This window comes from Carassius gibelio, chromosome A2 (assembly GCF_023724105.1).
Source record: "Carassius gibelio isolate Cgi1373 ecotype wild population from Czech Republic chromosome A2, carGib1.2-hapl.c, whole genome shotgun sequence".
In the NCBI taxonomy this organism is placed as follows: domain Eukaryota; kingdom Metazoa; phylum Chordata; class Actinopteri; order Cypriniformes; family Cyprinidae; genus Carassius; species Carassius gibelio.
Genome location: NC_068372.1, coordinates 11723106 through 11746509, shown reverse-complemented (window position 1 = coordinate 11746509; position 23404 = coordinate 11723106). Strand labels below are relative to the sequence as shown.

Genomic DNA, 23404 nt, shown 5'->3' with positions numbered 1-23404 from the left:
TTTGATTAAAATTTAAACATCGCTGATTTATCGTGAATTAAATGTACCCCGGAAAATCGTGTCTTACTGGTCTGGAATCATGCTGACACACTTCACTTTATGATTTGGTCTTTATTGTAGCTCAGTGTGTTACTCGATATATATATATATATATATATATATATATATATATATATATATATATATATATATTAGGTTTATCTTTTCAAATCAGAAGACTGTTTTATACCTTCATTAGAAACACTGAAGTTAATGTTGAAGTAATGTGTTGATTTGTCCTCAGGATGTCACTGTTGAGTTAGAGATCACACCAGACAGAAGTTGTAGCAAAGGTTTTATATAGCACAGAAAATTGCGGTTTGTACTGTCATTGAGGTACACATTAATGAAACTGTTTGCAACTGTACTAACAGAAAACCCCAGAAATGTCTATACTGATGATCTACTAACATGATTTTGCTTGTGCTGCGGCTTTAACTGTTTCAAATGCATTTTTGGGAAATGTGATGGTGTGTTTATGCATTTATGTATAATTGTATTATTTCTTTTACATGTTGCATACTTATTGTGGTTGAATATCTGTTGGGTAAATTTACTGCTTCCCTTTGCTCTAACATGACACTGCAAAGTTTGCCAACAAGGTTAAAAACAACGTCACCCAAAGTGACGGGCTACGTCCTGCCCCTGCAAACTTTAGACGGACGAATGAGAATGGCCGACTTTTCCCAGTACAGAGTGATAGCCAATCACAATGTTTTTACTTATCTTGATTTGCATGTGTCCAATAAGGATTATTGTGTCTCTCTTTACAGCTCTCGGGGAAATTAAATCTAATGTAACTCCTCGTAACGTCAGTCTTACCCGGTGACAACCAGAGAAAGAGGACTTTCAAGAACATTTGTGGATGTACTCTTGTTTTTAAAGTAAAGTTATTCAAAACCGTGCTGGATTTTACGTGCAACATGACATTTGAGGAACTCAATGAAGATTACTCTGTTGAAAGGTAAATTAAATATGCGAATATGTTTTTATTCGAAAAATAAACCATATAGGCCTAACGTTAACAATATTATAGTAATTTTACCAATAAGCAAATAATTTTCAAGTCCGAAAAAGCGATTTTTGTAATGTATAGTTATATTTCAGTTTATTGTGGAACAAATTAAATAAAGACAGAGATAGCAAACACATAAGTTACCGGGTAGCCGTATCGGCTGCATCTGCTCACGAGACCCTTTGCGCGCTGTGACGTGCCATTAAACAACAGAATTTTAACGGTCTAAGGTCTATAAAGGTTTTACTGAAAAAGTTTTACAATTTATCTGCTTATATAAGTTAATCACTTAAAACATTAATTACTGTAATAGTGTTCAACCGCCATAGTCTAAATCTGTGCACGAGCCGTTGCCCTCAAAAATCCGTTCTGGACTCTATTAATGTTTTATTACTTGATTATTTATCTAAATTGTGATTTTTACAGGATGGATTCTGTGATTAAAGCTCTGGAGGAGGTCCTGCGCTCCACATTGCCGCAGGGATGTATTACAGTTGGGGTCTACGAGGCTGCGAAGTCACTCAATGTGTAAGTTCCAGTGTTAACTGGTTTTCAGTGTCATTGCAACAGTTGCTGTGAAACGAACTAAATTTTCAACTCTTCTTTTTAGGGACCCTGATAACGTTGTGCTGTGCATCCTGGCCACGGACGACGATGATGTGAAAGATGTGGCGCTTCAGATTCACTTCACTCTTATTCAGGCTTTTTGCTGCGAGAACGACATCAACATCCTGCGCGTCAACAACACTCGTCGCCTCGCGCACATCCTCGGGGGCGCGGGCATGCACGGCAGCGAGCAGATGGATCTGCACTGCATCCTGGTCACTGTAAGTGTTAACAGTTAATTTATACCTGTGATTAGAATCTAAATATGAATCCAAAGCCAACAGGCCAGTAATCAGCATGTGAGCCATGTCTTTTAGTAACTTGTCAGGACATGTCCAGGTGTAACTTCAATTGCATAACACCCACATGCACATCCTGCTCTGTACTTATTCTAATGCAAATAGGCTCCTATTTGCATTCATTTTGCTCCATTTGAATCAAATGAACAGGTGCTTCAGTATTCATCATGCTTATAAGCTTTCAAAAGATTTGATATATTCCATAGAATGCATTCAATAAGATTTGCAAACTCTCAAAATCCATTAGGACATTCAAATTCATGGCCATATACTGCAGTTTTACTTTCATACTCACTCACAGTGACCATAGGTCCTCTTTTTCCTGGACATGTCCTGGTTGGGATTTCTAAATTGTTTGATTTAGAAATCCTGGCCAGGGCATGTCTAGGAAAAAGAGGATGTATTCACGGTTTAGGAAATCAAGGTGTCAGACTTATTAATGGCCAATACAGATAATGCAGAGATCAGGGTGATGATGGCTGATACAATGTTTGACAAAATATTTGAAATCATATGTGCGCCATTTAAAGACAAGTTTGACTGTAAAATACCATACTTAATGCTTTAGAAATAACTCAGCAGGACATGTTTTAGCAAACACAAACCGAATGTAATCCCATCTCTTCTTCTGATGTTCACAGGTTCCACATGCATCCACATGGAAGAACCCAGCTATGGGAAAAGTGAACCGCTTCTGCAGAGAGAGTCGCTGTATGGATCAGTGGGTGCCCATTATTAACCTTCCAGAACGATGAGGACAGCTAAAGACAAGGGAAAACATGGATAAAAATATCTAGTAAAAATCATGAAAGCTGAAAAAGGTGATCACAAAAGCACTGATAGTCCAGACTGGAGGAACTAGGGACTAAGCTACAGAATAAACTGGAGGAGGAGCACCCTTTTGCAATCCGAGATGATTCAGCAGTTTTGGCTTTGCTTGTGGGACTTTTTGAGGACGTCACAGGAAGCTAATTGTGAATGGAAGTGAGCACCTGAGTGTCTTGTGAGATAGTTTATTGGTGGGGTGTCATAAAGCACTTCAGTTAATTACAGGATGAAATATTTCTCAGGCAACACAATATCAGAGGTGATATTTTTCAAAGAGGCTGCCCTGTTCATTTTATTTTTTTGCTATCATTTTTTTAATTGTATACTATTAGTAGTTAATAATGTTGAAAATATATATTATTTTAAAGGGACTACTACTCCAATGACCATAGTATCCTGTAAGAACTTTTTTTTTTTTTTTTTTTTTTTTACATAAGTTAATTGTTCTTTTGTGGTCTTTAAATTATTTATATTAAATAAGTATTTATGTGAAATATTTTATACTATTATATTCAAATGCCAAATGAATTTTGTGTTGTAATAAAAGTATTTTTAAACACAACATGCTAGTCATGCGGGTTATTCTGTTAGAGCTTTCTGGAAAAGCAAAGTGGACTAGTAGAATTGACCTGACAACACCATACACCTCTCAGATCAGCAGGGTCACGCTGGACTCAGTGGCCTTCGTGACTCCCTGTTACAGACCAACAAAAGCCATCCAAGCCTACCTTTTGTCCTGTTTAGTTCGCGTGACCATTGCATCTATTCATCAGATTCCTTTTTCAGCTGAAATGCATTGCTCAGGTTCAGTTTAATGTACGCTTGCTTGCGTCAATGTCAAACTAGCTGTCATAAATCAAGCTGCTCTTAATTGTGCTATGCTTGACAAACCGATCCTATGTAGGTTAAAAGTCAATGTGTGGTAAGAATGTAACCCATTATACAAGCCCGGCTGGAGAACGGAAGTGTCTAGGGACATGTTTGGAAGTGTTCAGAAAGCGCAGCCGCGATCACATGACTGGCACACATTAGGTCAGGTTTCCAGATACTACATACCAGTAAATCAATCGTTTAACCCACCACTTCCCTATTCAAAGGTGATGAAACAAGGTGAGAATGTTTTTAGGCTGATGCAAGGCAGGTAAATATCTCTTAAAATATATCTCTTAAAAAAATCTGTCATCATTTACTTGCCTTAGTATCATTCCAAACCCATATGAATATATTTCTTCTTTGGAACACAAATAGAGATATTTAGCAAAATGTCCAAGTTGCACTTTAACATAATAATAATAATAATAAAAATCAGCTTTTACATATGACAAATTTTCATATGATATACACTGATATAGTACAAACTATTTGACATAGATATACAATGCACTTAGTTTTACTGTTTCACAATTTTAATAAAATCTTTCTATCAAGGTTCAGTACACGTTATGAAGGCTTGCAAAAATACAGAAATTAGAACAGAAAAAAAAAAAAAAAAACACCAAAATGAACAAAAGGAAACTCGTTTCTTCACAGAGATACTGAGGTCACAGGAATTTGGTTGTGAATCTCAAATACTGCATAACTTCTCTAAAGTCTACAAAATAATAGATGTTGCAGCATCAATATATGAATGCTTGCCCATTAAAGGTGTGAATGTTTCATGACTGCCCTTTTTGGGAAAAATCCATTCAATTCATAGAAAATATCAAACAAAAGTGGTCTTTTTTTTTTTACAAGTGTGCTTGACACAGGAAAAATATATTTAAATCAGAAGGAAAAGGCACTTTAAATCTAAACAAAACAGAAACGTTAGCCAATGTCAACAGATAAAATAAGTGAGCACTACTTTGAACAACCTAAGGTACAAGGGTTTGAAAGTCCAGGGTAATCAGTTCTCTTTTCTTACAAACCACACTAGAAACTTGTCACTAATGGATTTTCACATAGTGGTACTGCCTTTCATCAGAACAAATAGTTATTTGTGTGATGTGAGATTTACTATATTGTTTTGTTTACCCAGCATGCACTTAAACAATGATGATTGCAGAAGTCACATAAAATTCATTATCCAAATCAAAATATGGATCTTTGAATTCCATTTATTTTAGTCAGTCCCTTTGCGATATTATTCATGTATATAACACGTCTGCTTATCAGACATTAAGTGAGAATTAATCAAGTAAATTGCAAATATATCATAATATGATGTGCTACTTCCCTATTTCAAGCACAAAGCGTAACTATCATTTAGTTGAAAAAAAAAGAAAGAACTTGAGCCAATTTTAAAATTTCTAAACAGCTTGATTCATAGGATAATTTCCTGAAATTACTTCAGTTTGGCCAAAAAAAAAAAAAAAAAAAAGACAAGTGATGCTGGTAAAGATGAGATGCAATGCTAATCATTACAAAAATAGCAATTCATTAGTACTGATTGAAGTTTATTTACAGTAATAAATACTGTAAGAGCTAAATACAGTTAAGACATGGCACAAAGTTATACTAAGGAGCTAGAGCTGGACTTAAGGCAAAGTTGAGTAGAAGTAATTAAATAAGATTAGTGCTTGGTACACTACAATATAATGCAGGGTTTTTTGTCTTTGAAGGGGTTTTCTGAGGCAGGAATGCCCATGAGAAGGGGGTCGTATTTGGCGTGTTCTCCACAGTAACGCATGAGGTCAGCAGAGGCCTTGGATACCTAGATGAGACAAGCCAGAATGTGAAAATGTAACGTTCTTGCATGTTTTTGTTTTATTTGTTTTACCCTTTGATGATTGAATGATTCAATCTAAAAAAAAACATTGCGTATGGTTTAAGATAATAATATACACTACTGTTCAATAGTTTGGGGTCATTAAGATGTTTTTAAATGTTTTCAAAATAAAACTCATTCTTATGCTGCACTTATTTGATTAAAAAATACAGTTAAACAGTAAAAATTCAAAATAACAAAATAAATGTGTGTGTACACACACATAAATACATTTTCAGAAGCCGTTAGCCATTATGATGCTTCAGAAATCCTTTGAATATGCAGTTTTTGGTAGTTAGGATAGTTCAACCAAAAGTTTTAATTCTGTCATCCTTTTTTTTTTTTACACACCCAGTTGTTCCAAACCTGTATGAGTTTCTTTCTTCAGCTGAACATAAAAAATAAAATTTTTAAGAGCTGCTGGTACACACTGACTCCTATAGTGAAAAAAAAAAAATGAAACTTTGGTTGAAAATATATCCTTTTTCGTTCAGCAGAAGAAATACATTAATACAGGTTTGAAACAACTTGAAGGTAAGGAAATGATGACAGAACGATTATCAGTGATTAAACGTAAAAGAATGAAGAGTTGTGCTGCATAATGTTTTTATGGAAATCATGATTTTTTTTTAAGGATAGTTTTAAAAGGACATTATTTTTTTTACTAGGAAGCATAATTATTTGTTTGCTATTTTGTTACAAATGTAAAAAATACACAATAACAATAATGGATAAAATGGCTTTTAAAGATCTGTTCACAGTAAATTTAGAGGGTTAATTTACCTTTATCCTCTCAATACTGGCCTCGACTCTAAGTTGCTGTACCATCCTCCTAGCATGTGCCAGGTTGTTTGAGCCCACCATTTTAGAGGACATTTTTGAAACCATATAACTGCAAAAACAAAACAAAATGTAATATTAATCTACAAATATCATGAAACAATCACAATAAGACACAATAAGAGAACAGCATCCACAATTTGGATATGATGGCCAAAAAGTTTATTTGTTATAATGCATAACAAATTCAAAAGTTCCTGTAATGTATTATTTATTTCCAGGTTCCTGCATTCTCTCAATTTAAGACAACTTGAATTCCTCATGAGTACAGTACAATGACGTAGAAAAACAGCATCTATTGTCACTCAAAACATACTTTAACAAAAGACTTCTGGTTAAAGGAAGAGGAAATATTGTAGCATTTTTTTCCCTCTGGTGGTGTTTTAGGTTACTAGTCCTCAAAGACAAAACATTTTTTTTTCACATAGGACATGTCCTACTTTACCTGGCTTGAGGAAGTTTGGCAGTGGCATGATGTCACACACTTACAAAACCTGGACAGTGTTACAGTGCTCTCTATGGGGAAAGGTTACATAATAGCAAATGCCCTTCCATAATATCCAGGTGCCAGTCAACAGACAGTCTGCACTACAAAAAATATCCAAAATATCCTAAGCTATTCAAATTCAGTTATGCCAAATAATTAAAAAAAGATGCAAGAAAGAAGTGCAATTGCAATTTAACATGCAAATATTACATTTTGAAAGCTGAACATTCTATGAATGTACACTATAATATAATGGTCAGTGAAACTTATGTTTTTGAAGTCTTGTGTTCACCAAGGCTGCATTTATTTGATCAAAAATATGGTAAAAATGGCCTACTAAACATGCTGATTTAGTGAAATATTTATTATTATTATCAATGCTGAAAACTTTATATTTTTTGTGTAAACCAGGGGTAGGCAAGTTCAGTCCTAGAGAGCCGCAGTCCTGCACAGTTCAGCTCCAACCCTGAAAAAAAAAAACCTCACCTGCCTGTACCTTAGTAATCCTGAATGGATTGATGAGCTTGTTCAGGTGTGTTTGATTAGGGTTGAAGCTGAACTCTGCGGCTCTCTAGGACCGGATTTGCCTACCCCTGATGTAAACCATAATACACTTTCCAGGATTGTGTGATCAGCATTTATTTGAAACAGAATTATTTAGTAACATTAATGCCTTTACTTTTGATTAAAAGTTATGTGATCATACTGTGAATGCGTGATCAAAAATCCTTGGGCCATTTCCTATTGCTCTTAAGAATCATTAAGGAACATTACTAAATTTATTATGCCATCTAAATAAAACAATGGAATCTTTAGGCTAAATATAGCAATAGAAGATACAGTGTGCAGAAGATAATACAAGTAAATTGAATTTTACAGGAAGACAGTCTTTAAAGATTGAGTGTACAGTATGTCTACACCTCAATCAAAGAAAATGTGCTGATGACTTTATGATACTGACACTGCATACTGATGTGTGTAGAGGTGTAACTGTCTCAGTTAACCCTGAGGTCACCAACTGCTGCCCCCTAGACACATTCATTCAGCAGATGTTATCAGTTCTAGCCATTCGCTACATGATCTCACAGTGACACCAGCACTCCCTGATCAACCAGCCGTAGTAATGCAATTAATTCTCACTCAGCATGCTACTGTGACTACTCAGCACATTTGGACTTGCATCACCTAAAGGCAGCAAAAGAATAGTGTAAACGTTTTCATTTTATGCTAAGGTACTGAGCATTAAAGGTGTGGTGTTAGGAAGAAAAGACAAATTGCAGTTAATATGCAAAAAGTCTAAGAAAGTCAAGAATACTAATTAGTAGATATTTAGGGCAATACTTCTCAACCAGGAGGTTTTTATTAGATGTATTATAGGAACAGTTCAACCCAAAAACTTTCTGAAAGTTTATTCACTCTAAGGCCATCCAAGATGTAAATGAGTTTGTTTGTTCATCTGAACAGTTTTTGAGGAATTTAGGATCCTCTGCAATGAATGGGTGCCGTCAGAATGAAAAAGCAGAAAGCTGCAGGTTTGTAAGAAACAAATCCATCATTAAGAATGTTTTGTCCTCTGTCCATAATATTGCTTTCTCCAGTGAAAAACACATCTTGTCTTACTGAGGAGAGAAATATGCACAGATAAAGCACAATTTGCAAGTAAAGATTTTTCAAAAATGTTGTAAAATATTTTGGTGGATTATGAGAGGACAACAGGGGATGGATTTTTAAAATCACCTTGATGGATTTGTGTCTTGAGGAGAAAAAAAAAAGCATGCACTTTTTGCTTCACAAGACAACCGATGAAGTGGATTATTGTGATGTTTTATTATCTGTTTGAACTCCCATTCTGATGACACCCATCACACTATGAAATGAATGGGCTACCAGGCTGATAAACGGTCTAATATCTGATAAACATCTCTCTTTCTCCAGGATGTTTTAACGACTTTATGGAAATTTTATTAGGTAGGTCAGAGGCCATTTCTACAGAAAGCAGTCCGTTAAGCCCCAGGGTCCAGTTCTATAGAAACCACTCTCAAAAACACTTCACATCTGACAGTGCATGCTACTCTCTGACAAACAGGGTTATTACCCAACAGAAGTAAGCCTAGACCAGGAATAGGCAACTTTGGTCCTGGAGTGCTGCTGTCTTTCAGAGTTTATCTCCAACCCTGAACAAATACCAGTTGCCTGTGGTCTTTTGGTGCATTCCAAATGGGATATATCGCCCTTCGAAGGGCACTGAAACAATCAGTGAAATCAAACATAATTAAGGGTCGTTCCAAACCGAAGTGCTCAAAACTGTCCACTTCAAAGGGCCCTTCAGAATTAAAGATTTCAAAGGGTACAACTGATAGACACTTTGGGCTCCCATGATTCTTTGAGCAGATTCTTTACATGATGACGACGCCTCCATTTGGGCACTTGATTATGTGACACAGAAGGGCATTTCAAGAAATAGTTGTTCGGTCTCCTACACCCCTCAAAGCTCTCACTCTGGAGGTTAAACCCTTTGAAGGGATTAGGGCATAGGGATGTCCCCTTCTGAATGGAACGCAGCATAAGTAATCCTAAAAACATCGATTAGCTTGATCAGGTGTTTGATTTTGATGGGAGCTAAACTTTGCAGGACAACAGCACTCCAGGAACTATTCCTGGCCTAGATATTTTTATCATGAAAAGGATGTGTCAACATCTATCAAAACTACATGGCATAAGTATTCCACTGAATGAATGTGTACTCATATCTAATAAGCATGCAGTCCAGCAGAATTCAGTATGTCCAGAATGAGACCGTGTTGTGCAGACAAAACTTTTGCCATTTTAAATGCTACAAGTGAGTTTAGGCATCACAACTATAATTTACAGCCTGAAAATGGATAATTATTTTGAGATTGACTAATGCTAAGTATTATATTTAAATAGCAAGTAAATATCTAATTTTGACTGAAATCATTAGATTAAAAAAAAAAATTATATTACTGAAATGATACAGATTTATTGTTCTTTCCTAGTTTACACAAAAAAAAGTTATTTCCACCATATTCAAGCAAAGGATTTCTGCCAACTAATTAGGAATTTTATGAAAGTCTTAAATCATTAAAAGCACTGTAGCACAATGAGGCCGGTTTGCTTTAGTATTTAACAACTGTAAACTGATTTGCAACCAGCAGGTTGAAGTATAACTGTGACAATGACATCATGCACTTGCCCAAGCATCATTCAGTATTAGTGGCCAAGTCAAAAATAACCACTGTGCAGTGACTTCCAGCAGATGGGAATATGTGAACTAGTCCACAAAAACGAGTCAATCCACACTGAACAACACAGGACCAAGGCTACAATAATGGGCCATTATCAGTCAACGCCTGGGGCCTAAACAAAAAGCAGCTCTTGGAGATAATGTCTCAAGTAAGTCAGCATGTGTGCAACCTGATAACCAAGAGCTGTATGTCGAGGTTTCACCCCTTAGAAAACGAATAACTCTGTCATGAGGGGATGAACCTGTGCCAAGTCAGGCAACCCTGGAAAAATTCTAGGACTTGGAACAATCTACAGTGAAAGAATTGCATTTTTGTTCTTTGTTGTGGTTTAAGAGGGTATTAGAGAGAAAAAGAGTGAGAGAGAGGATGCAGCTGTGAAAGGGAGGTTGTGCATATATCTGTGGGCAACATGCCAGATATGCTGGTGCAACAGAGGTGCAATAAAACCTCCGTCCATTGTGTTATCTGCCTGTCACTCTCCTCTTAATGCCCCCATTCATCTCAGCAGCTGAGAAACGCACAACCATTCAACCTCGAACAACAAATTCACCCCAGCAGAGCTCTGCAATTAGGCTACAACCCTAAAGCAAAGGAGAGTTTATGAAGCCCCAGTCACTAGCAGCTCCACTCTGTATGAGTACATCAGATTATATATCGCTATCTGAGGCCAAAGGTCTGCACTTGGCTCCTCCTATTTAATATACTGGATGGCTCAATAACAGTGAAAACACAGTAAAGTCACACAGCAGTAACTGGGTTTGGGATTTTACAGGGAGGGTCTTTGTGCTGAGGGGCTCCACTATGGGAAAAGTGAGACAAGAAAACAAGCAAATGTAGAATGAAAGAATAACTTGCTGTGAGTTTATAGAAAATAAATAATCCTTAAAAGAGATCCAAAAAAGTCCACGTATGCACCTTCAGGTCGTTCCAAGCATGTGTGACTTTCTAGTTTTTTTTTTTTTGTTTTTTTTTGTTTTGGGTTTCACAGAAGAAATAAAGTCATATAGGTTTGGAACAACATGAAGGTGAGTAAATATTGCATGAATTGTTTTTGATACACTGATATAAGCTGCAAATAGATGCTTACATTTTCGGACCACCATGTTGGGTAGGCTATTGTAGTCAGTTGCCCAGGTGTTGGTCTGCAGTTGCAAGGTATTTTGTAGCGAGTTGCTACTGTATGCAGTTGCAAGGTTTTTTTTTTTTTTTTTTGTAGCAAAGTTTTTTGCCTCTCCCAAATTTTTATGATATTTCAGTCATTAGATATTGCTCCATTCCAGAATTCAATTCTAACAAATATGACTAGACAGTCCTAAAATTAAACATTTAGCAGTTAAAAGTCTCACTTTTATTTTTTAAGAATATTTATGCTCGTTCGAAAAAATAAATGTCAAACTGTGTTCATAATGGTTTCAAAAGGTCATCCAAGTGCCAGTTTACTCCCATACAAGTTTGCCTTACAACTGATTAAAATTAAAATTTAATTAAAAAAATTTAAAATGTATGCATTTAGCAGACGCTTTTATCCAAAGCGACTTACAGTGCATAAAGGATATCAAATTTTACCTATCATTTGTTCCCGGGGAATCAAACCCCCAACTTTGCGCTTGATGCTCTACCAATTGAGCTAAAGGACCACTATTTAACATGATTAATAAACATTACAATCAGGAGACGCTTGGCTAAACAATTATAGTTTTTCTGAAATAGTACATATGGAAACATTTATTACAACAAATCTCTGATGAATATGAATCTTCAGTTACAAAAAAAGAGTTCCTAGTTTATTTAAATTCATACATAACTGAAAAAAAAAACGGTTCAGTTAAGAAGTCAGTTGTTAACACATTAAGAGCTTTGAAGGTGTAAAGTATTTGAGTCAATGTAATTCATTACTGTACTGAAGTATCTTTTTGGATACTCTGTAGTTTTACAGAGTATCAAAGATATTAGCAACTTTACTCTCTACTTCACTACATTTTTTAGTTAATATCTGTACTCTTGACTCCACTACATTTGTAATGAGTGTTGCTATCACACATTGCATTTTGCATGGCACCTTAGGTTTTCTACAGCAGTTTATTTCTGCTACAAAGTAAGTGATATCGCCAACCAAGTACTATATCTTGTGCATTTTGCCTTTACTCCTCCAAATTTGTCACAAACACTACTTTACATGATTGTGAGTTTCTTAGCACGTATGAATCACAGGTGTTTTACTGTATATATATGAGATGAGGACATTATTTCAGCAGGCAATGAGGCAGAAACCAGCACATCCTGTGCAAGAAAGATTTGACTTAATTTTACTTAACATTATTTTATCTATCCATTATACTAAAGAGAGTGTTTTTTTTTTTTTTTTTGTGCAGTTTTGGTTTTACAAAATAAATGATTGTTCCCCTCACATATCAACTCTTCCTAGTTTTTCACAGATATGTCTCTTTGATTCGTGCATCTTTGAGCCTATGTTTGGTATAAGTAAAATACTTAAGTACTGTTAATATCAGATACTCTAAGACTTTTACTTATGTTGTTTTAGAAATGATGACTTGTAACTTGCAATGGAGTAATTTTCACTATAAAGTATATCAAGAATTGTTTTCAGGTACTCTTTACACCTCCGCTCTTAACGATTTGTTGACAGTGAAGCAAGAGCATTTTTGTCTATTTTTCCCTCTTTTTCGCTTTTTTCGCTATTATTTATCCATTGTAACTTCTTATTATAATAATCTGAAGTATTTATTTGAAGCCATAACATAAGCTGGGCCGTACACACTGTACAAGTACAGAATGTGGATAACAGTGTTGCATTTCGACCTCATAATCCTTTAAAGGGGGGGTGAAATGCTATTTCATGCATACTGAGTTTTTTACACTGTTACAGAGTTGGATTCCCATGCTAAACATGGACAAAGTTTCAAAAATTAAGTTGTACGTTTGAAAGAGTATTTCTGTTCCAAAAATACTCCTTCCGGTTTGCCACAAGTTTCGGAAAGTTTTTTTCGAGTATGGCTCTTTGTGACGTTAGATGGAGCGGAATTTCCTTATATGGGTCCTAAGGGCACATCTGCCGGAAGAGCGCGCGCTCCCGTATAGCAGAGCACACTGATCAGAGCGAGAGCGTCGCGAAATGTCACAAAAGAAGTGTGTTTTTGGTTGCCAGGGCAAGACAACCCTGCACAGATTACCAAAGAAAAAACAGCATTAAGGGACCAGTGGACGGAGTTTATTTTTACAGAGCATCAACGAAGTTGTGCAAGTGTTTTTGTTTGTTCCCTGCATTTCGAAGATGCTTGTTTTACAAACAAGGCCCAGTTTGACGATGGATTTGCATATCGTTTATTTCTTAAGAATGATGCAATCCCAACAAAAAAGGGTCACGATCGTGTGTTGGAACCACAGGCGGTGAGTAAAACTGCTTAAAATATCTCTGCCTCCTTGTTAGTGCGTCCGCCTCCCATGCCGGAGACCGGGGTTCGAGCGAGTCGTTGCTGCTGCTGCTCTTGTTCAGTTTTCAGCCTCGGGATCTGATTCTGGATCATAAATAAACGGCTGAATCTGACTGTTAGCCATGGTTTGTTTTGGATGATGGTTTTGTCCTCACGATAATGTTACTGCTTCCAAACGCTCAACGCAAAAGCCTACTGGCCTCCAGTCGGTCGTGTTTTTCCGGGAAAAATCGGTACAGACTATCTTTCTCTTATGAATATAATAAAACTATAGACTTTTTGGAGTTATGAAGGATGCAGTACTACTCTATAGGTACTCAAGATTAACAGGATATTGAGTGAAAACGAGCATTTCACCCCCCCCCCCTCCCCCTTTAACTGAATGTACCCCGCTTTACTAGTCATCAAAGATAAAGCAGTTGCAGACCAGCAGCATATATTGTTATTCAATTTAAATTATAATAAAAATTTTGAGCAAGTTTAAAACTGGCTTATGAATCATTTTGACAGACTTATTAAAATAAACTGGTTCACAAGTGTAATTCATTTACAAATTGGAGATGATAACTTGTGTTGTTTTCAATGTAGTAGCATTCAGAATAAAATGGAGCACACCCAGACATAACGCTACCTCATAAAATGATATCTAACTAAACTATATGTTAATATATGCACATTTTTCTCAACTACCACCAATGGAATTTAAACATGACTGGTTTATCATTTTAATCACAGGCTGGAGTGTTTCTCTGGTCTCTCCTTCAGTGTAAGCACACAGGATTTTCTGCACATCTGAAGCATTATTATTATCTGAAGCATTATTTTGCTGGATGAGTTACAAGCCAAAGTTTAATATTTTGGGTTAGGGTTTGTTCCAGTCCCATCAAGCACCATTAATGAGTAATGCTCCAGTGACAACAGTGTTCTCCCGACTCTACAGATGGCTGAGTGGCATAGTTTCCAGGACAGGGTTGTGTATGAAATGCAAATGTTTTCATGAAAAATGAGAACAGGAGAATGCATGGGAATGACGAGGAACATCAATATACGGTGCAAGATAAAGCATCTTACGAAAAATGAAACAAGCTAAGTCTTAAAATGAGAAACAGAAAAAAAGGAGTATGACAAGCAAGATATGTTTTGCATTAACCATTCATATTCAGAGAAGTATATGTGAACCTGTAGCAATGAGCACACTAACATTCACATTTGTACAGAAATCTGATGATAATAAATTAGAAATAAAAAATCTCTATGCCTCGAATGACAAACAACGCATGTTTGGGTTTAAAAGAAACCCTGTCAATCCAGCCTCCATTTACAAATGGAAAAGAATTGCAAACATTAACGCCTCCAGATTTTCTGAATGTCACATGAACTAATGTATCATCATGGGATCAAAAGATCCTTTTCACTAAAACGTGGCAATTTAACACACACACACACACAAATATATATTTCATTTGCAAAGTAGACATTTTACAAACTCCACCCCCAGAAATACTATAGACTAAAACTAGATGTGTACATTTTGTGGAATTTAAGGTGTTTGTATGTGCAAAACTCGTAATACTAAAGTGTTGCTACGCAGTTTCTAAGGTGTTCTAGGTGCTTTTCAGTATGTTGCTGTGTGGTTGAAAATGTGTTCTGAGTGGTTGTTTAGGGACCCAAGTGAAGTGTTATGTTGCAATATGGATATATAAATAAGCAATTACTTGAAATTTAGTTGCAATTGCAAAACAAAGTTACAATAACCTGTTTTTTGTTTGTCTGTTTGTTTTTAGGTGCCAAAAGCTCTTGCAGAGAATGTTTAATACATTAACACTAAGGGTACTGCCACATCAGTGATATTACTGTGAAACTTTTGTAGGCAAAATTTTACAGGGCCCAATAAATCTTATGTAAAATCTGTGGAGGGACATATTTGCCCTCACGCAAAATTCCAGAACTCATTGAATTATAAATGACTTTCGCCCTGTGGAAATTAAAAATATAAGCTATACTTGTAGCGATGCTTTCCTCATTAACCACAAGCTTGGCACTAGTAATGCTGTGATCTTGCAGAAAGAACACACACTGGCTGATGCAGATGCATTTCCAAAACTGTACAAGTTTCATTATTTCTAAACATATATAACCATATAACACATAATCAAGATCTGTGTATGATATTTGCACACTGACTTGCTGAAGAGGAGACACAGCAGGCACATAACACCTTAAAGAGAGTATTTATAGTCACAAAATCATAAGCATTTCATGGAAGTTATTCTGAACCAGACAGGAGCTCAGAACATCATGACACAAACTGTTCCAGATGAACAGTTTAGTCCACAATGAACTTGACCTGACTGGCAAAACACAATACTTCAAAAAAAGGTAAATGTCTGTGCCTTCCTTCTTTAGAATTTATTAAAAATAAATGAATACAAATTTGACCTTGACATGATTTGAACGTGAAATCTTCTGATCTGGTGTCAGACATGCTACCGTTGCGTCACAAGGTCACAATAATTTTGTGCCCAATAGATAGAGAAAGAAAGTGACCCAAAACACACTTTAGTTACAGGTGAGTAGAGTAAGTCACAAATGCACATAGAGCATGTGACTGGGGAAGGAGATAAATACAAAGAAAGAGACTTCAGAGAAAGCACCTTTATACAGAGTGAAGGGAAAAAGAAAGCACTGACAAGAATGACAAGCATGACAAGAAAACAATCAACAGCACATGGCAGGCTTTCCTTTGGAAACCCCATAGAGAAAACTGGTTTAAATTTGTTATGTTCAATTACCAATGAGAGTTATCTTGCAGCTTGCTAGAGGTATAAAGGGCAAAAAGGCCCACAACTTCTTTTAACCACTGAATTAAAAACTTTTCCTGAACTAGCCTATATGTTTTCATTTTAAATGTCTTCATCAAAATAGTCAAATTCCAGTCAGACTGACTCAGAAGAGACATTCGTTCAAGAATTAGACTTAAATCAATGTAATGTTTGTGTCTGATTCAAAAAGAACCAACTCATAAGTGTCAATCATTCATGAATCGGACACTTGTTCACATTGTACGCTTGTTTTTTGCATATAGCCTGTGAGTACAATTCAATAGAAAAATGTTTCTTGCCATTGTGCATGACATGACACACTTGGTGAAAACAGGACATATTTGATGTTCAATACGCAGCTTTGTGAAGGAGTATTATGAACTATTGAGATCAAAAAAGGAATACCAAATATGGGAGAAAAAAACTTTAGAAGCAATAATCTTCAGACACCATGTCTGTCCAACATAATAATAATAAAAAAAATATGGCATTCCCAGGAAATAAAACAAAAACAAATAAATACTATTTTTTTGTGAATAACAGTCTCACTTTTAATCATTAATCCTGGTTGATCAAATTACTTTGAATCTAAAATTAAGACACGCTTCATTTTTTAACATTAACTCCAATTGGGGATATTGCGCTCAAAAAGATAAAGTACGATTGTTGTATGAACATAGAGCGCCCTTTTATAGCCTCATGCCACCTGCATACATCATTCTTTAAGAGAAGAACTGTGGGACAAAACACTTTGGGGCCCTATGGCCACCCTGAGAATGAGCTTCTCCCACATAGAACCTCTCTAACAAAACTCCCTTCACAAGTCCCCCAAAAGCCAACCTCAGGTCTTTGAGGAAGCTTCCCAAACTTCTCATAATTGCTGCTTTGTTCCCCCTGACAATGAACTTCCCCTTGGACTCTCACAGAGCTTTGTTTCCTCAACACACATCGTCTCAACCACCTGAGGCTGCTCATTGCAACAGACACTATTCTCAGTTTACAGCAATTGACACCTCGCTGGATCAATAACTTCCATTCATTCAGTTGCCTCATGGAAGCTATTTCCCTGAATCTTGCCCATCTCTACTCTCAGGAAGAAGCCATGCTCTCACTACTTTCCCATCAGGAAGATAGTTTTGGCAAATTCCTATTCCTAAAGAAGTTGTCCAAATAAGAATAGGTAGCTGTGTGTTTGATTCCCTGAGGAAACACATACTGGCAAAATATTAACTTTTAATGCATTGCATTTTATTTTATGGGGAAAGGCATCTAGCAAATGCATAGATTTAATACTGAAAGGTCATGGCAAACTATATTCCTAGACAGGAAAGACATGACTTAATGTCAGCACTTTCTTATTACTCGAACAAACAATTGGGAAATACATAACTGATGTAATCTGCCATTAAATTATATAATTGTAATAAAAGCAGTGACAACATTTTTATGCTACTATATATTATAAAGACAAATTGTGTCCCTACCAAATAAAGCAGCACATCAAAAAGAATGGGGACAGGTTATAGAGTAACAAAACCATAATCTTGTGTTTACTTCCATTTATGGTAATGTTGTGCCCCATTGATTAGTGAAAAAGACTTCTAAGGTGAATTTTAGAATAGTTCCTAACAGTTGGAGTTAATGAATAGATAATAGCATTAATCACTCTTAATGTTGATGTCAGATAGCAAGGAAATGTGAAATTTGTCCAGCTGGTCTTGGTCAAGCTAAAAGGGGGATGTATCATTATGACCATCTGTCATGTTTATACTGTGTCTCACACATAATTTTGCCACTGTTGCCTCTGGCTTGCTTAGTTGGGGTCACTTCATCTACAGCGATATTGTTGACTTGAACTGCCTTTAACTGTCATTATTGACACACTGTTTTCCTAATGAACGTTGTTCAGTTGCTTTGACGCAATTTATTTTGTTTAAAGACATCGCTATATAAATAAAGGTGACTTGACTTGACTCTCACCATGGACCTGACCCCAACCAAACTTTAAAAATGGAAAATCATGTCAAAAGGCAGGATTTTTTGCTTTTCTTTCTTTTCTTTTTCTTCTTTTTGTTTCTGTCACAAAAACAAATTATTTGTATGTGTAAGCATACCTGGCAATAAAGCTCATTCTGAGTTGGATTTTTTTTCCAACTATGGCCTAATTGGATTTCATCCGCAAACTTAAAAGCATAGAATCAAATTTGAGTCATGTATGCCATCATTTGGAGATAAATGGTAGTGCAGGGATTTAGGTGCCAAAACAACGTCTTTGTGGTCACAGACCATCATTACAACATAAAAATCACTACCAGATACATATTATCAGTAGAAGGCATCCTAGCATGCAGAGTTTGAATTTAGCTACAGCTGACACATAATCTGTCATTTTTTTATGTTAACAGCACAAATTTTCCAATATTCTACATAAAAAAACACTGTTAGTAATAACTAATAATTACTGTTAGAAAATAATTACTTACATAATAATAATAAATCTTATAATTATTGAAATCAATTATATAACATTACATAAAAATATATATATAAAAAAAATATTATATATATATATATATATATATATATATATATATATATATATATATATATTATACACACAAATATGATGGAGAATAAATTGCTACTACTAACTAGTATAATGTAGAATAAATTACTGCTACAAATACTACAACAATACTAACAAAACAACTTACCAAACAACAATAAATAATATTACATAAAATAGTTTTAGATGAAGAACAGCATATCACACTCTATATACTACATAGAATAAGCCTTGCTCAAAATTTGTGATAAAATACAGCTGAATAAATACTACGGCTTTATACTAAACTGAACTTTCATGCACATTCGGCAGATTTTATTATCAGCTCCTTATTCACAGACTAATTCAAACTGTTATGGATGGTATTTGAGGTTGTCATAAACATGCCTAACAGTGGAAGCGTATGATGATTTTGACAAGGGTAATACAATAAATCCATTCATCAGATTGGGACGGAGGTGAATGGTTGGCAGACATTAAGTGGAATCCACAAATTCTTAAAAACCTCATGGCCATCATTTCACCAATCATGATTTTGTATATCATAATTACTGCAATAACGTGTAACTAAAATGGTTAACTGAGCAGGTCAAGGAAAACCAATGAGAAACACGAAGAAATCATTTTAGGTGCTTGGATAACAGTTTTTACATTTGACATCAGAACTAGGAAACCATTGACTAAAATGGCACATGATCTTGTAATTCTTGCATAACTTAAATCTTCCAAAATACAGTCTTTTCAGTGTAGTTCTGAAGTCATGCTCTCAGCAGCTCTATAAAAAAAATTAAAAAAAAGATAAAATGTTTTTAAAGGTATCAGAGGATGAAAATGACTGCACGTGCCTGATCTTGGCAAAGACATTTTTCTGTGAAATCACAGGAGTGAGAATACAGTTTATGAGTTATTCAAACTCACATTGCCTATGGACGGGCTAGTGTGGGAATTATTTATACATTATCAATATTTTACATTAGTTTTAATTTTCATATTTAAATTTTTGTTTTTTTTAACTTTAAGTGCTTTTTCCATTATCTCTAGCTTTAAGTGAGAGTGGTGCTGACATATATATGATGGTGCGATACAACAAATCGTAATGTGGCTTCTGAGGAAACCAAAATGGTGCAACACTTAGTTTCACAATCAAATTGACAAAGGGCAAACTACTGCAACAAGTACGAACATTGGCTAAATGCACTGTACAACATAACCAAAAATTAAATAGAAGAAAACTAAACTAAGGAGAAACTGCACATAGTTTTCACAGTAAGCAGTACAATTACATTTCCTTGAGTAAGAGGAAAAAAAACAATGTTTGCAGGTTTTGAAAGTCTAATATGTCATATTGCAGCCAAATATTTAACAGCTTGTGGGTTGGGGGCAGTTAACTTTTGTTTTTGTCATTCTGGATAACTAAAAGAAAGAAAAAAAGATTAGTTACTTGCATTAATGGGATCTTGCATTACAAAAAAAAAAAAAAAAAAAAAAAAAAAATATGTATGTATATATATATATATATATATATATATATATATACACACATATTTTCTTTGTTTAACTCCATGTCATGTGACCATTAAAAAACGTCTGAGATTCATGATTTCCTTAAACTCTCAGGGGTACGTCAAATAAATATATTAGTTGAAAGTGGTTTGGCTGACAAAAAAAAAAGAAAAAGTTTGTAAATCCCTGCATTACACGTAAATAAAGAATAATGTGAATATGTGCATGTTAATATGTTTGAAAGACAAGAGCCTTCCAAATACACAGTAATACATGATTAAATAACAAACTGAATAACAATTCAAATAAAAACTGTATTTATCAGTAAGAAAGAAAACTGAGAAAACACTGCTATAATGACTGGTTTTGGTGTGAATGTCCACACAACTGGAAGACTTTCTAAATGTACTGTATGTAAACTTTGATATTTTAATCACAAACACATTCTATAGCTCCAAAAGGATTGGAATATAGCACTTGAGTCATATGGTCTGCTATGGTGTTTTCCCTCTTTTTGTCAATTTTTGGATCTTGAAAGACACAGATATAATGGCAGGGAGGATAAATCAATCTGTTTTGGGGTAAAGTATTCATTTAAACAGAAATCTAATTATTTAAACTGTATTACTTAAATTTATGGGAGATCATGGACATTCTCAGGGCCATGTGTCATCTTTCAAAGGAGATCAGACTAGATTCCTACACATGAAGATCTCATACACATGAAGACAACATGGATGTGGCTACCAAGCCGATAACATCAGATTGTTTTGTTGCCCATAAAACGGCCCAAGGACGGCCCTTGAACAGAGTTTGATGAAAGAGAAATGAAGGGCTCCTCAATGGGCTCACATGCAAACTAATGAGTGTGGATCATTAACAGTGTAGTCATGCATGCAAGCCCCTTCAGAGGGGCAAAACTAGGCGTTTAAAACATTATAAACAAATCTGGACTGTATAGCCCATATTTAATGTGTACATACTTAAGGTACTGACTACAGAAGGAAATTAATTCGTCTTGGTTCTACTTGTATAGTTTGATCTGAGGCAATCTCACAGAAGCTGAGAAAGACTTAAAAAATGATATGTGGTACATGTTTATTGTATTTTCATCTTAAAACAACCCTACCAGAGTCATTTTGGCCTACTAATATCATTGATTCAGAAGTACAGGAATTTCCCTCGCATACCAAAGGGTGGATGATAGATAGGCATTCACCTTAACTTTAACTTTGTAGTTCATGGGTTAGATTTAAGGCCACCTATTGATTTACAGTTTAATATTTCACATTCACTAACCTGTAGACTCGTGAAAGTTTGTAATCCGGTTTACAACTTGACAAACTATAAAAGTTTACAAGGCAACAGCTTTAACTCTTCGACATAAAATGTACCTAGGTCACAAAAAGAAGCAGTACAGTTGCCACATATTGTGTTATTTGTAAAATACAAATAAATTCGAACCGTAAAACTCATTCGCCGTCGACAGAACACTCTTACCTTTAAAACAATCTCTTGAAGTGTGATCTCCTGATAAATCAGTTTAGAGATGGAAAATACGCCCCAGAATTGGTTTTACGTGTAGCCTACTTCATAAGGTCCGTGAGTACAACTGTCTGAAAAAATTATCTAAATACTATTTTAAAGTTAATTGCATTCTTTGTCACTATTGTAACGTATTCGTGTTTCTTTGTGAATGACACCGTTTGTAACACTTCCACCTACGCTGACCAATCACAGTCCGCGCGAGACATGACGTCACCGTCGACCTTTCGAAGCATTCGAACTGTGGGGAGAGACATCTCTCCATCTTCAATAATAAAGCTATATGGACTGTTCGAATTTGCTCTGCTTTAGGACTGTTTTGTGATTATTTGTATGCAATATAACGGCCTTATAATAAGACTATTTTATTTATTTATTTATTTATTTATAATTATTTATTATATTAATTTGTTGGTTGATGTGACTTCTGTTACTGATATTGATGTTTATATTACGTGGATTTTCTCTGTATGTTCTAGTTTTCAGCAAAAAGAAAGCCGCTGATTGTTTTCTGTCTCTTTCCCTATGAATTCTGTTCAATTCGGCCGCCTCTTTCTGTGATTCTTTCTGACAAAATTGCAAAGAATGTTATTTTATTGTCCATGTTATTTTAGTACTGTCAGGAATCTATCGTTGTGATGGTGGCTGTCTCTTTACATTACAACACTGACACATTCAAAAGATTGATGAGTTACATTGTGCCATTACTTTTGAAAATAGGAAAGTTCTGACATCATCCGTCCACTTGTCCTTGGATTGTACATATTCTCAAATAGGCTATATTTATTTTATAAGGTTTTTATTTTTGTCAACACAACACGGTGACAAAATTATTTAAAGTCAGTCGTCATCCTGATTGGTCTTTATTTCATATTTACCCATTTAATGTTATTATGTTTTCTGTTTCAACCATGTTAACTCAGTAACACAAATAAAGAAGTAAGGAAATAGTCTAGGATTTCAAGATAAGTAGGCTACCCTCATTTGTAAAGAAGACGTATCAGTAGATGGCAACACCATACACACAGTGAAAAATTGTCACTGCATTTTCTAAATATTTGACACATTATGACAGCGTACATATTGAATGGCATTCTGTGAGAAAATCAGTATTAAGTCAGTGGATCACTAGTCTGCACCTGTTTCAAGAAAACAGCAGGAGATTGTTGAGGCTGAGATAAACTGAAAGGCTGCTGTGTTGCAGAGATGGGCAGGAAGATGATGGCAGCATACTAAGCAATGAAATTGTGCATTTTAGAGTGTGCTATTTAATTGTGATCTCTAGAAAGAAATTTCCTATACTTTTTTTTAATCATTTTTTTCTTTTTCTTTTTTCTATTTTGAATTAGCTTTTATTTTGATATTTTACATTTTAGTAATTGTATTTGTG

General features: G+C 35.2%; 2 protein-coding genes across 3 annotated transcripts; one reads left to right on the top strand and one right to left on the bottom strand.

The window, feature by feature from the left end:
- Positions 1-851: 851 nt before the first annotated feature.
- Positions 852-3211, top strand: LOC128026543 (growth arrest and DNA damage-inducible protein GADD45 alpha). The gene is made up of 4 exons (XM_052613807.1): positions 852-1003; positions 1481-1582; positions 1665-1881; positions 2601-3211. The coding sequence occupies exons 1-4, from the start codon at positions 963-965 to the stop codon at positions 2712-2714; spliced, it is 474 nt and encodes a 157-aa protein (XP_052469767.1). The 5' UTR covers positions 852-962; the 3' UTR covers positions 2715-3211.
- Positions 3212-5118: 1907 nt separating this feature from the next.
- LOC128026530 (guanine nucleotide-binding protein G(I)/G(S)/G(O) subunit gamma-12) lies at positions 5119-22208 on the bottom strand. Of its 2 annotated transcripts, XM_052613795.1 has the most exons (4): positions 21970-22208; positions 21769-21863; positions 6317-6425; positions 5119-5479 (listed from the first exon to the last, which is right to left on the bottom strand). In XM_052613795.1, exons 3-4 carry the CDS (start codon positions 6419-6421, stop codon positions 5354-5356), a joined length of 231 nt encoding a protein of 76 aa, XP_052469755.1. In that variant the 5' UTR covers positions 6422-6425; positions 21769-21863; positions 21970-22208; the 3' UTR covers positions 5119-5353. The 2 variants fall into 2 exon arrangements, with proteins under 2 accessions (XP_052469755.1, XP_052469748.1); XM_052613788.1 differs by lacking the exon at positions 21769-21863 and having other exon boundaries at positions 21970-22205.
- Between the last annotated feature and the right edge of the window lie 1196 nt (positions 22209-23404).